Here is a 16,239-nt window from a genome sequence, read left to right on the forward strand (position 1 = left end):
TTTTTAAATAAGAAAAACCAAAAAGATCAGAATCAGTTTTTATTAAAAAAACTCAATTAAAAAAAAAAGCCAAAAACAACAGGACATTCTAATTATTTTTTTCATTTCTTTTAAAAATCCATTTACTTAATAATAATGTTGAAAAATTACAAATTTAATTATAATTTTACAAAATCAGGTTTGGTGTCATTCATATAGAGTGATATCTTATAAAATATAACAGGATAATGTAAACAATACACAAAAATACACAATAGTATAAATAAAAATACAGATACATGACAATATAAAATATACACAGAAATACAGGCCAATATAACCAATGTACAAAAATGCATGACAGTTTAAACAATACACAGAAATACAATGTAACACTAATAACAACAATATAAACAAATGCAAACAACATAAAATAATAAAACTTAAAAAATTTGTTTTTTAAAAAATGATTTTTTTGTTTTCTTATTATAGTTTTCTATTCTCAAACTTATTAAAAACTTTTTTCTTTCAACTTTGCTTAAGTTGATTCGTTTTTTTAAATGCTTTTCTTCAATTTTTTAAATTTACAATCATTAATATTTTCATTGTTTTCACTTTTAAATAATTTTCTTTAATTTTCCTTTTCTCATTTATCCTTTTTTCTCCTTTTTGCCATTAAAACACTTCCTATACTTGTGATGTCATTACAAAAACACTTCCTCTATTTGTGATGTCATTACAAAAACACTTCCTCTATTTGTAATGTCATTACAAAATCGAGAGTTTTTTAATGTTCAAATTTATAATGCTTTCCTGTTAAAACATCAACTTTTTTAAACTACTATTTTTACATTTTTCTTTTTAATATGGAACTAGTAAAATAAATAAATTTTATATAGAACTAGTAAAATAAACAGATTTTGAATTCCCTTAAAATCATGCAGTCAAATAATACTTTGAAAAGACATTTTAAAATCAATTAAACCTCAACTAAAGTAGCACAAATTAGCATTCAAAAAAATATTTGAAAATCATAAATGCTGACATAAACACATTTGGTTATAACTGGTCATAAATTGTTACTTATGTGCATAACAAATTATTTTCATATATTCAAAAATACACACATTAAATCACTTAACAACAGACACAAAAAACAAAACAGATCAAAAAAATGATAAAAAGAAACTTAATTAAACTTAATAAAAAGAAACTTAATTAAAAAGAAAATTAATTAAACACATAAGACAAAAAACATACCAGTAATACATCATTTCTTTGAACCAAGTCAACATCAATAACCGTTTCTCTTTAAATATATAAAAACAAAAACTCTAAATTAAAAATTTATTCAAAGATATTATAAGTTGCTTCTTAAAAAATTCTATCTAGATTTAATTTATTAGTTAAATAATAAATTTAATCCCATAGTTATATGCCATTGATCCCTTAGAGCATGGTTATTCTACAATGAAGATTAAGGTTCTATTACACACATATATAAAAATATATGTATGCATATATAAAAACATATATATGTATGTATATATATAAATATATATGTATGCATATATATATGTAGAGTTCCACGCGGTTATTAAAACAAATCTCGTTTTAAAAAATAAAAATAATGAATTTTTTTTTCCATTACTATAAGTATATAGTCTTAAATGTTAAAAAAAAATAATTAAAGAAAAAAAAAAAAAAAATTGAACAAGCTATTTATAGATTTTAAAGTAAACGGAAAAAGTATAATTTCATTTAAGAAAAAGTGTTTAACTTTCATTATTTTTTTAAAATCTTGTAGTGATCCAAAATTTTTCCAATTAGTTTTAAATTGGTCGGCTGTAAAGCTGGTTTAATATGTTAAAGCACTAACATTTAATTTTTAGTTATTTCACGCGATATAAGCAAAATAGTTTCTTACACAATCATGATGCGTAGCTGACCGCTGGGAAGGAAAAGTTGTCTTTTTTCATCAATTAAAATTTTTTTTTTAAATCCTTGTCGATTATTTACGTCAACTAATTAGCCATATTAAGGTTTTGCAATAGTTAAAAAAAATTGGCATCAAATAGTTAAAAAAAAACCACTCAACTTCCTGTTGCGTAGCTGACTGCCAAAACTAAACATTTAAATGTCGCAAATTTTGTCAATTTTTTTAAATGCAACAAATAGTTTTGCCCAAACTATTTTGAACTTCAAAACATTTATAGTCAATTAGAAATTATTTAAAACTCCAAAAGACTTTATAGTCAATATAAAGATATGGAATCACTGCAGGAACCAGTTGCTTGCGCATCCAATGAAAATAAAAAAGGTGAGCATTGTGTTTTTATAGAGTTTTTAAGTAATTTTTACATTTATTTGAATGTTTACTTTTTTTATTACAGCTATAAAGATAAAAAATAGAAAAGCAATGAATCAAAAGAATTACATGAGTAGAAATCATGAAGAAAAGAAATTCAAAGCTAAAGAAAATGCTAGACTTCGAAGACAAAGATGGAAAAAAGATTTTCGAAAAATTGCAGCTGAAAGATTAAAAAGTTTAGAAAGAATGAGAAAATTTCGACTGCGGCAAAAAGACGCATCTTTATCTCTCGAATCAAATCACTCATCATTTGCAAATGTGCAAGTTAAAGGAAAGTATATAAAAAAATTGAATCGCTCTCTTCCCAAAAGTCTTGTTCAGAAAAAGGAACTGTTGTGTTGTTTACTCAATGAAACTCAACCATTAACTTACTCAATTCCTAAATCAACAAACAGTCTCCGAGAAAAAGACTTAGTGGTTATACAAAATTTTTATTGCGACGATGAAATAAGTCGAATATCCCCAAGAACAGCAGATTATACTTCTGTAGTGATAGGAGAAAAAAAGGTGCGTGTTCAAATTCGACACATGTTATATACGCTAAAAGAAGCTTTCGAAGAGTTTAAGCTAAACAATGCAGATGTTAAATTAAGCCTGTCAAAATTTTGTCAGTTGAGACCAATTTACGTTCGATGTGTATCATCAATTCCTCATAACGTGTGCGTTTGCATGTTACATGAAAATATGCGTTATGCTCTTGAATCACTTTCGCGGGGTTCAGATATATTCACTACAATTAAAACGGGAAACTCTATGATTCTAAACTTTATTTGTGAAAAACCAACAAAACAAATCTTCAATGCCGTTTGCAAAGAATGTACTGTTTGTAATATGTTTGATAAATTATTACTTCAGTTCGAACAATTTGAGTTAGATGTTTCATGGAATCAGTGGCAGAAACCTCAAGCAAAATCGTATATCAAAATAGAAAAGGTTAAAAAAGAAGGAACAATTGCAGTTTTATTATCACATATTAAAGAAATGCGTGCAAAGTTTATTATTCATTGTAATGTCAAGAGCAGTCAATCGTCCGTATTTAAATTTAATATAGAATCAGCGATTCAAAAAGACTCAAATAAGGCTGTTATTCAAGTTGACTGGGCAGAAAATTATACTTGTATTTACCAAAACGAAACGCAAGCAGCTCATTTCGGTCAAAATCACATTTCTATATTTACATGTGCAGTTTGGCATCGTCAAATTAAATCTTTTGCGCTAGTTTGTGATTCAAGCGATCATACAAAATTATCTGTTGTTCCAAACATAAATAAAATTATCGAGCTTCTATCAGATGATATTACAGAAGTTCATATTTTCAGTGACAACGCAACATCACAATTTAAAAATAAATATATTTTGGCATCAATGAAAATTTTAGAAAAAAAGCATACAATTAAAATGCACTGGCATTTTTTTGCTGCAATGCATGGAAAAGGAGTTGTGGATGGAATTAGAGCCACTGTAAAACGTGTTGCCAGAAAAAATGTTTTAACTGAAAAATATATAATTTCTAGTGCTAGCGATTTGGCAGCCGCAACAAACAATTTAAAAATTACCGTTATATTACTGACTGATAAAGAAAAGCTAGAGATAAACAACTCTCTTGGTTTGAGCACCTTTTTTAAGAAAACAAAAAAAATTAAAGAATTGCATAAATGCCATTACTTTCAGGTTTTAGACGGTAACGTTGTAGGTGAGCAGCTTTCGCCAAATACTGCATAATATCAAAGCGATAGAGGCGTCTAGACATTTAGCAGTGATCAAGTAATTTAAAAATCACCTTAAAAAGCTGTAAAAATTTCTTAATAAAAGCCATAAATAATTATTAGATTTGTTTTGCGTAGCTGATCGTTGCGTAGCTGACTGCATGATTTCTTAAAACGTTTTTTTTTTACCTGTTATTGTTATTCTATTGAAAGTCTTACTTATTTTTTTCAATACTTTTCAAGTTTTCTTGGGGTGACTTTTTTTGCGCAACTAAGCTCGGAAGGTTTATTCAGTTTATCCCTAATACATTTCGATCAACAATAACAGCTTACACGTTTAAAGAACTTCTAGTTGTTGCTTTTTAAATTATTTTAGTTGTTCAATTATTGTCCAAATACTTGATGCTTTTAAAGCTCTGAAGATCAAAGTTCCAAAGTAAATGCAAGTAAAATGAATGTATTTATATACATCTTTGAGTTAAAAACGTTTATATAATAAGGTTGTGAACAGATAAAAATATCAAGAGTACATTTAAAAGGAAATTGTATTACCTACCCCCTAGCCCCATTATTTAAAAAAGTGAGAGTACTGAAGCTTCTAAAGCCCCCTCCCCCTTTTCCACCCCGGGGTCCAGGTTTCTTTTAATGTAAAATTATCGTTATAAACTTTATAAATAAATTTTATTGTTTCTAAATACAAGCTATAAATATAGTTTTAGATTTGTTTTGGGTTTTAATTTGAATTATAATAAAAATTCGCATGTTGCATGGCTGATTGTTGCGTAGCTGACTGCATAGTTTTTTGAAAACTTTTTATTTGACGTGTAATTAATATTATATTAAAAATTTTTTATAAATATAACTTCAATGAAATAATCGTTTTTGAAGAAAAAAACGTTTTTATAAAAAAATAAATTATAGATTCGGAGAAAAAATAATTCAAACTTTAAATTAAAAAAACAAGCTTTTTTGCGCGTTGCGTAGCTGACCGCTGTCTTTTATTTCTATTTTACTCAAATTGTCTTCTTATCCTTTTTTTTTTGTGAATAATAAAAAAGGATAATTTGAGTGTAAACGTAAAAAAAAATTAAAAATTATAATATAATGAGTCAGTTAAATTTTTAAAAACATGTTGCGCTCGTTGCGTAGCTGACCTTAGAACTCTACATATAAATATATATGTATGCACATATATAAACATATGTATGCATATATAAAGATATAGATGGTGTTCGATTGACGTCATTATGTAAACATTGTTACTCCAACGCCATCTTATAGGTCAAACAAATGCGCATTAGTTTAATGCAAGGATAATTACTATTATCTGTTAGTGTGGTTCCCATCAAAAAAACAGTTAAAAAGTTAATTATTTTATATAAATATATGTAGTATTTAATTCTTTTACTCATAATACAATTAATTTTTTTTTGTTCAAACTACAACTTAATATCAAATAACTTATTTGCTTAAAACTGTCAAACAAGGTAATTAACCTTAGCAACTAAGTAAATTGTAAATAATTTGAACAATAATACAATACAAACAAGTAAAACCACTAACTTAGAAGAATGTGTGATTTTAGAGGCAATCAACACTCGTACAAAAAAGTTGTAGAAGATCCAAATGATCACAATTTTACTATAAACTAAAATACTATAAACTTCAAATTGCTGAAAATTTATGTTTTCCTTTAACTGAAATTCCAGAATCTTTTTCATAAAACATAGACTTTTTATTTACAATTTAACTCCTTGCATGGTTGATGTTCATAAATTAAACTTTGAAGTTAAAAGCTGTGTTTTTTTTTTTTTTAAACATCTTCGCTTCCAACAAGGCTGCAAGCAGCCACTAATTAAAGTTGGAAGTTACTGAAAGAGAAAAAATGAAGATTGTAGAGCAAGATAACGATTGATGGACGACTTAAAAGATTGCAAATTATATGAATCAGGAAAGTAAGATGAAGGAAGCGAATTCCAAAGAACTGGTGTTCGAGGAAAAAAATTAGACGAATAAGCGTTTTTGGAGCACTTAGGAACAGTCACAGAAAAAGGATGAAACTTAATTGAATGACGAGTAACACGAGAATGAATTTTAGTAGATGGCACAAGAGACGCTAGCTCTTTAAAGCAGTGCCCATTATAGTATTTGTAGAAAAGAGAAAGAGAAGCAACATTACATCGATGTGATAATGGTTGGAGGTTGGCTGCAAGAGCAGGTCCAACTATGTTTACAATGCACTTTTGCACATTGTCTAAAAGAGAAAGGGCATCATTAGAAGAACCGCTCCATATATGGCAACAGTATTCCATACAAGGCCGGATTTGAGATTTATAGAGATAGAGAATAGAATGCGAAGTAAGAAAGTGACGAGCTCGATAAAGAGATGCAACCTTAGCAGATGCTAATTTTGCAACTGATTTGATATATGGTTTCCAAGAAAGATTGGAAGTAAGAGTTAATCCTAGAAGATGAAGAGTAGGTGACACATCGAGTACATCACCGTTCATAAATATAGGAAGATCTAAATTATTGCGATAACGATTGGCTGAAAAAATTGAGTTTTATAGGAATTAAAGTTCACCAGCCACTGTGAGCCCCATGCTGTAGCAGAAGTGAGATCCTTTTCAAGCTCAATATCTGGAAGATCATTAATGTAAATTAAAAAGAGTATAGGGCCTAGAGATAGAACCATCAGGAACCCCTGAAGTTACAGAATAAGAAGAAGAGTGTTGTCCATCGAGGACAACTTTTATGCTACGATTGGAAAGGAAGGATTCAATGATCTTAAAGATGTTGCCGGATACACCATAAGAAGAAAGCTTATGGAGAAGACCAGCATGCCAAACTTTATCAAAAGCTTTTGAAATGTCAAGAGCGATGGCCTTAATCTCTCCACTTTCATCTAATGCACGATAAAACCTGTCAGTTATTACTGTTAGCAAATCAGCTGTAGAACGAGAAGATCCATATTGATGGTCAGAAAGTAAGTTATTAGATTCAAGATGAGAAATTAAGTGTTGGTTAATTAAAGATTCAAAAACCTTGCTTAAGATAGGAAGAAGACTTATGGGACGGTAGTTAGACGAATCAGATCGCTCTCCAGAATTTTTGAAGATAGGGATAACAGATGCCGCTTTCCAGCATGCTGGAAAACAAAACTCTGATAAGCACTTGTTGAATAGTTTTGAGAGTATAGACGACAGCTTCGGAGAACACTTCTGCAAGACAATAACAGGTATGTTGTCCGGGCCACAAGCTGTAGAGTCTAGGCAGGAAATCACCTTAGATAAAGATGCTGGAGTGATATGAATGTAAAGCAATGGATCAACCTGTTTGTTGGCAATATCAGGTAGAACCCAACTAGTGGAATCAAGAGATGATATTGATGAAAAGTTTTTAGCAAACAATTCAGCTTTGTCTTTAGGTGAGGTGACTAAGTCTGAACCATACAAGAGAGGCGGAATTATAGATTTGCCCTTATTATTGATATTATTAAAGATTCTCCAGAAGCCACGAGAGCCTAATTTTTGAGACGAGATTTCATGACCTGAGAATAGCTGGTTTTGGCGTTACACAAAACCTTTTTACAATGGTTTCTAGCAGTAATAAACAGACGTCTGTTTTCTGGAGAATTGTTTGGCTGATAAATATGGAAGTAACGGTTTCGATTTGCAATCGCAGCAGCACAGTGTGAGGAAAACCATGGAGGAGAGTGGGACTTGACCTGGAAACGTCGAGAGGGAATAAAAGATTCCATTCCAGCCTGAATCCACGAAGTTATGTAAGAAGCACATTTGTCGACAGGAAGACGAAAGATTTCTACCCAAGGGCCATCACGAAGAAAATCACGCCGAGGCCAAGCATGTGACTATTGGAGTCTTTATGAATTAGAGGAAGATAACCATCAACACTAAGATCACAAGATGAGACAGCCGAACTCAAATTAGTCTCACAAAGAGCAAGTAGGTCTGATGAACTTTGCAAGAGATAAGACTCAACAGAAGAAAAGTTACTTCGAAGACCACAAATATTAGTGAATGATAGGTTTAGAGAAAATGCGGTAGTGGTGTAGTGGTAAGAGCGGTTGCTTTGTAAGCGAGAGGTTCCGAGTTCGACTCCCACCACGTCCCTGGAAGTACCGCGCTCAACTTAGTTTCTCCGCGCAGCGGCCTTGCTCGGCAAGGTTCGTGTTTCGGAGTTAAAGAGTTGAGAGAGGGTTGCACCACGAATAATAATTAAAAAATAAAAACACAAAAAAATGAGTAGCCTTCTCGACTGTAGTGGCCCCCCTTGGGCCTTGGGGAGGTGAATAATCTAAAAAAAAAAAAAAAAAAAAAAAAAAACTTGGTGATGATAATGGTTTTTTGTGTTTTATAGTTTTTGGTACTTATTCATTTTTAAATTAGATTGAAGAACTTGACTTGAAGCATAGATAGTACTCAGAACACCGTTTAATAGCCCAAGCAATTGCCTCATTACTACTAATAAACCCTAAGCTGTAACAAAGGGCTCCAAATGTGGCCTCCACAATGCACACCAAAAGTACAAACAGGGACACCATCCATGCGCAAGATGACACTGTTAATACTTTGATATTTTTCAGCTGTTGATGGAATCAGCCTCTCTGAGACCTACCACAGAGTTCGGGAAACCTGACTACCAGCCGGCCTCAGAACCATAAAACTGAGTTTTAGAGCTGTACCCTCATTAGGAGATAATAGAATGAGTTGCCTAGTCATAAAAACAGAGACGCAAGCAAAATCTGTGCATTGAGTCAAGAAGATCTAGCATTCAACATCCTAAACTGGAAACAATGTATTAAAAATACATCTGCGCCAGCTTAATAGATGAAGAAGGGGTGCAAGGCTGGTCAACAGATAGAATCTGTTTACCCCTTAAGTCTTTGCCTAGGAGGCCTTCTACAAGACAGTAGCCGGGTGCATTTAACATCTGCCCAAGATGAGTATTTTTATCGAGACACCATCTCTAGCCTTTACTCAACCAAGAGCCCCAAGGCAGGGGGTGTTTTAAGTCGGAGTTGGCATCTCCTAGCCTTTGCCTAAAAAGTTGTATCCTACAAGGCAGCAGGACATGAAGCAGATTGTACTGGGTTACATGTTACCAGTAGCAGGATAACCTGATCTGACTTACTTTAAAAGTAGCTGCTCTTTACATTGAACCCTGTAGTTAAGAAAAGTATACGCATTTGATAAAAGTTTGATATTAAGGTCTTCATTGGTTTTAAGATATGTAAGAAGTAAAAAAAATAAATCAAATCAAAAAATTTATAAAATAAGCTGTAACATTTCAAGGACTTGTATAGTACAAGTATGTTGTATGTTGATCTCAAGCCACAAATAAACACTTCTAAAAGCATATGAAGCTGTTACAGTATTATTTATGGCTTGTGCTGCTTAAAGAAATGAAAAAAATTGGAAAAAAGGCCATATATCATTGAATAGAGTTAGAATAGAGTAAGAATAGTTAGAATAAGAAGAGTTAGAATAGAGTAAACCTCATAACAGTATTAAATAGTATTCATACCTGAATCAGAGTAACTGCAAATCGTGTAAAATTGTGGAATGCAGATAAAAATACTGATTATCACTTAAAAGACTGATTTTACTTAATGGATTAGTTAGGAAAATTTACATTACATTTCATTGAATTCAATGATGCATCTTAAATTTTTGATATCTGTAAACAAAAATAGCTCAAGCTAAGTTTTTACTCAAAATTTAAAATGACGGAAAATCCTAAAAGTTTGTTGATTAAAGCCAGCTGTATAATAAGAAGATTCTTCCATTTGAAAAGGAATTTGAGTTTTTGTGACTTATTAGTTATTTTTGCTTTCATTTTTATGCTTTCTTAAAACAAAGTATTTAATATGTACATGTACTTGAAAATATGCTCAAATATACACAAAAACGCCAAATCAACATATTTAAAATTATGTATCATCAACTTTTTTAAGGATTTTTTCTTTCTATAGGAACCATTACAATAATAATAAGTCTATAAGATATCAAGGTTAGAGAGGATAAACCCAAAAACCTAAAATTAGTAGTAAATGTCCATGAAATCCTCCACAAAAAAGGATTTTCAGCAAGTTGTTGAATTTTTATTTCCAAATCCGTAATATATTTTTTTATTTCAACGTTTAAAAGTTTAGCTGTATATATTGTTGTGAAAATGGAGAAATATGCTCAAACATTACAGGCTACTACTGCAATTAAATATGTTACAAAATTACAGCTTGTTAGTGGGGTAGACCTGTATAAATTGAAATTTAACGAATAGGACACAAATTATAAATCACATCTTTCCGTGGAGTACTTCCGTAAAGTATGCACATATACTTAGCAGATATTGTATGCCTAAAAAGTCTCTTTATTTAAACTTTTATTTTCACCTATAAAATTTGAATTAGAGAAGTTGTACTTTATATAGAACACAATTCTAAAAAAAGTTGTAATGTATATTTTTTTAAACGTGCCAGTCCAGCATTTTTTTTCAATTTGAGCATATTTTTGAAATATATGTATTTGAAAATTGATTTCTTAAAAATCCAACTTAAAACGTCTAGAATCATGTTAGTTTATAGTATCAACAAAAGATTGTGTTATTAAGTCATTATTGAGATTCATTATTAAGTTCCAGTTGTTTACATTCATTGTTTAATTCAATGAAATAAGAAAAAAACTGCTTATGTCCAACACACGTTACTTTCAGTGGTAATATATAGAATTTTACATAAGGCCCACAACTAACAACATCTTTAAATGACAAAGAGTCACCTCTTCTGAGAAACTCATTGCACACTAATCAATGAAATGAAATAGATCTTCTAAGCATTATAACACCTTGCTTGAAAATGTTTGAATACTTACAGATCTACTATGTATTTACTAGCATTATTTATGGAAGTCCTTGAAATGTTAAAACTTATTTCAAAAAATTTTAGAATTTGATTCGTGTCCTCTTTCAATCAAATTCATCTACTATGAATACTTTTATTTGCAGCAGTTTTTGATGCAAAGAGCGGTTAATTAAAAACACTGCTTTTAAGCAAGCTTTTAAATTTAAAGTTTAACTTATGAACAGTACCCATGGGATAAGTTAATTTGTCAATAAAAAGTCTGTTTTATGAAAAACATTCTTGACATGACAGCAAAAAAGATACACATATAATTTCAACAATTTGAAGTTTATTATAAAATTATATTCATTTGGATCCCCTTCAACTTGCTTATGTCTTTAGCACAAGTGTTGATTGCCTCTAAAATGACACATTTTTCTAAGTTTGTGGTTTCGCTTGTTGCCAATTATTATTGTTATTAATTATTTAAAAAAATACTTTTAATATACAAAAACAATTTAATATTCATAATAATTCAGCATATTATTTATATACATAGTATTTTAAAATATTAATACAATTTAATAAGTTATTTAACATGCTTAAACAACCAAAATGTGTTCACTGTGTTCTATTTTGAATGCTTTGAAGTACTTTATATACAGTTTAATTATTCGCACATTACTTATAAATTATTAGTAATGTTCGAATAAGAAACTGTATATAAAGTACTCCAAAGCATTCAAAATTTTTGTTTTCAAAGGTGTACTATAATATGATACACCTTTGAAAACAAGATATTTAATAGAGTTTTATTTTAAGCAAAAATAAATTACTTATATCGTAAGATAGAGAATTAAATTCTACATAAATTTATTCAAAAATATTCTTTAAAAATCTATTTACTTCAAGGTATGTTATCTAAATAATTGTAATTAAACACATTATGCTAATAAACGCTCGCTTTGTTTACTTTATTTGCCATACAGTATGGCGGCTGCGAATTTTAACGTCATGTGATAGAATACCATCTATAGGTGTTTGTATTTATAAGTGTGTTTAGAGTGGATTTTAGAGAAATTAGGTCAATTAAAAAATTCTTTTGAAAAATTTTTTTTTTTTAAATGCATGAAGATATTTCCTTGAAGTATGAAGTATAAAGTAAAGCACAAATAAAATATGTTTTTGCATTTTATACATAAAAGACTTTAAAAAAGACTGTAGGCTTTTTTATAATACTTAGTAAACAAATTAGTACATATAATGTTTTTATATAATAATACATATAATGTTTTTAAGACTAAAAAATAAACTTATGTCTTGAAACAGCTTTAAAATGCTTTTAACAATAAAGTTAAATTCTTTCCTTTTCATGAGATCGCTTTTTAAAATGTTTTCAACATTAAAGTCATATTTTTCTTCTTGAACTGATTTTTTTTATACATAAGCATTTTTTTTACAATAAATTCTAATCTTTTAAATAAATTTATGATTGATTTCTAACTTTTAAATAACTTTAATAAATAACAACAACTTTAAACAACGATTGTGTTTTCTGAAAAAACATTTTTCAAGAACCATTAAAGTTCATATAATAATAATAGTAAAAAAAAAAAAAAATCGGCAATGCATTTTTTTACAAAATAAAAGAATAATAATTCCATTCAATGAAAAAATTTAACTTTTTTTTCCTTTCGTTTATACTACTGCAAAAAATGGTCATTAGAATCATTTTCTATCCAATGAAAAGTTTTGTTGCAAATTAACTAACGAAAAAAAAATTTTAACTCTTTTTTAACAGTAGATTTTTTAATATTGTTTTTAAAATAATATTTTAAAAATCTTGCATGCAGAAGTAAGTTTTAAAGCATGTAGAAGATGCTTGTGGACATGTGTGGTTACACTAGAGTTATGAGTTTTTTTCAACCCCATACTCTTGTACTGTAGTTTGATGAACTTTTACCTAAAAAGTATAAAATGAACTATTATTTGCATATCTTTCGAAAAAAGCTCACCCGGCCATTCAAAAATCGATTTTTAACCACACAAACCGGTTTATATTGTCGTCATCATTGAAATTTAGTTAAATATTTTAATGAGTATATATTTTTCAGTCAATGCATGTGCATCTTAAAAATTGTCTCAAAGATTTTTTATTAAAAAAAATATATACTTATTAAAATATTTAACTGAACTTAAATAAATTTCAATGATGACGACAATCAAAACTGGTTTGCGTAGTTAAAAATCTATTTTCAAATGGTGAGGTGAACTTTTTTCAAAAGATATGCAAATAATAGTTCATTTCGTGCTTTTTAGGTAAAAGTTAATCAAACTACAGTACAGGAGCATGGGGTTAAAAAAAAGTCATACCCTAGGTTACACACTACTCTTGACTACATCTGAAAACCACTACATATACTTGTCAAACATTTGATTCTTTTTCTTAAGGTAATTCATGATCAGCCTGGTCTTCATAATTACCTTGCTATTGGTAATATGTAACCTAGTGCAACCTGTTCCATGTCAAGCTGCCTTGTGGGATTTGCAAAGACTGAAAGGAATTTGCTTCCTATCAACAGTACTATTTAATATTTAATATCTAGTTAATTTTTTTGTTATTTTGCTAAAGATTATCACAAAAAACTTCACTTTACCTGCCATAATATACAGAATCTGGCTATAGAGATTTCTTTCATGGTCCGCTGATCTCTATAATACCTGGATAAACCTAAAATGGCCATATCTGAAAGCCCCAAAATTCATACTACATCTTCTAAAAATTTATAAGCATGACACTATACATACTTGATTTAAACAATTTTTATAATTATCTATGATTATTAAAAATTATCATTTTCAAAAAGAAATAACCCTAACCCTAACCCAAAACATATCCTCATCTGATATATAAAATATTTTAATAGTAAAAAAAAACATACATTGAAATTTTATGTAACTTAAAATTGTGAATGAATTAAATTTTTTTTTTTAAAGTTTTAAATGTTAAAGGAATCCCAAAGTGCTGAAACAAGTTGTGTTCATATTAAAAAGGAAGATAAAAAAATTTTTGGGCCATAATTTTTTTAAGTAAAACAAAATAATAAAGTATACCAAGAAAAACAAACTTTGTTGTTTTACTCGAAACTTGTCGTCTCCATGTTAGCCCATCTCTCAAAGTCTTTCTAATATTTGCTGCAATCTACAGAGTTTATAATTTATTGAAGCGCATTTCATTCCAAAGAGTTTTAGTATATGACATCATTGTAGAATTTTTTTCTCTTTTAAATCAATATTGTTTGTTTTTGTTTTATTTGTTTTTAAAAATAGGCGTTTATTATCAATCATATGACTTTCCTATAAATTTTATAGGAAGCTAAACACAAGAATGTTTTTTTATAGAGCGCAAGAACCAAATAAAATTAGAATGTTTATGTTAAAATATAATAAATATAATAAATATTTTCTTAAATATAATAAATATTCAAAAAAGATATTGATCACCTTATTATATAATCTGAATTTTTTTTTTAATGTAAACAATGTAAACTTTTTTTCTAGTTTATCTAAGCTGTTTATCACTATGAGGTTTTTGTTCTCCTATCGAAACGACATTTTACAAATTCTTAATTTTTAATTAATAAAGAATTTTGATAAACGACATCATTTATTAGAGATATTTGCTGAATTCTTAAATTTTTAGTTAGAAAATATTTATAGAAACTACACTTAACAAATTTACAGACAGCTTTTTATTAATTAAAGCAATAATAAATGTTTTATGGCAATAACTAAAGACAGATGGTGATTAAAATTGTCAATGTGTTGCAGCGCGCATTAAAAAACATATTTAATATTTCCCAATATATGTCGTGTTGAGCATGTATTTTACATTAAAACCTGTCTCATAAAATTACAAATCAAAAAACTACCAATATTGACAATGAAAAGTTTTTCATTTAACGGTTTTAATTTTAAGATTTATTCGATAATGCTACACTTTTTTGCAATCTTGGCCAATAATTGTTCAATTTTAAAAATAAAATAAGCAATACAAGCTTTACAGAATAAATTTCATTAAATATATTCTCGCATGATTTTTAAGAAAAAGTTAAATAAGAATTTCGAGAATACTTGTACCCAATGAAAAGTTTTGCAAACAAATGCTGTTAAATAAACTTTTATAAGGTTAACTCTTTCGCTACCAGCCATTTAAACAAAAATCTTAATGCACATTTTTAAAATAAAATTTGGATGGCATAACATTGAAAGCTAATTAAAATTCGAATAGTAAATCTTTTTAAAAGCATACCAAACTATATATCAATAAAAAGCTAAACAAATGAACTTTTTAATTAAATAAGTTTTTAACTCACATCATTGAACAATAAGAAATGCAAAATTTTTAAAATCATTGTTTTATAAATAGTGATTAAAATATTAAATCCAAAACAAAACTCATTTAATGTATAAAAATAATGTTTTTCTTCAAAAGATGTTTTTAATTACTTAGTTAAATACTTATACACTTCTACAAGTTAAATTTTAGAGACTTGATGATGCTTAATTTTAGAACTAAATTTAAAGAAGTTTTTTTTAATGAAGAATTACTCAAGATTTTTAACTTTGTCAAGTGATAACTTTTTATAATAACACATTATGGATCTTATTTGTTCTTGATTATATAATATAAAAATATATATAACAATAAATATAACACTAAAATAATTTATAGCAACAGACAAGCTTAAAATATCTGAAATATTTTATTCATACTTTTAATGCGAACTTCGCGAAAATTAAAAATAAAATAACTAAAGAAATTATACAGTAATTTATGATGAAAAAAAAACTTTTACATTATAATAAGTAACTAAGCAAATTCTTAAGTAATCTATAACAATAATAAAAAAAAATGCTATAATTTGATAAAAAAAAAGAACTTTCAGATTTCTTATTGAAATTCTACAATGACGTCATTTACTAAAACTATTTGGAAATAAACGCGCTTGAATAAATTATGAAGTCTGTAGATTGTGGAGTATATTTAAAGACTTTGAGAGATTGGCTAACATGGAGACGGCGAGCTTCGAGTAAAACAACGAAGTTTTTTTTTCTTGGTATACTTTATTATTTTGTTTTAGTGAAATGTGTTAATCTTAGTCTTAATATGACATTAAATTTTTCAAAAGTCTCTAGTCTAACTTCTGAGATAAGATAAGAAATTTAATAAACTGATAATAACAGATTTAGCAGCTGCATAAGAAGGTTAAAACTATGGAGTAGAATGAGGCTCAACTTGAATTCGATGAGAAGGAATA

The 16,239-nt window shown here is 28.4% G+C and overlaps 1 protein-coding gene across 1 annotated transcript in view; it reads right to left on the reverse strand.

Annotated features, from left to right (window-relative positions):
- Window positions 1–16,239, reverse strand: part of LOC100212535 (copper-transporting ATPase 1) — a 78,578-nt gene that overhangs the window by 19,951 nt on the left and 42,388 nt on the right. Inside the window, exon 8 of the mRNA XM_065814161.1 lies at window positions 1,240–1,288. Within this exon, the coding sequence (XP_065670233.1) occupies window positions 1,240–1,288 (49 nt within the window). The remainder of the gene's footprint in view (window positions 1–1,239; window positions 1,289–16,239) is intronic.

Source organism: Hydra vulgaris, chromosome 12 (assembly GCF_038396675.1).
Source record: "Hydra vulgaris chromosome 12, alternate assembly HydraT2T_AEP".
Lineage (NCBI taxonomy): Eukaryota > Metazoa > Cnidaria > Hydrozoa > Anthoathecata > Hydridae > Hydra > Hydra vulgaris.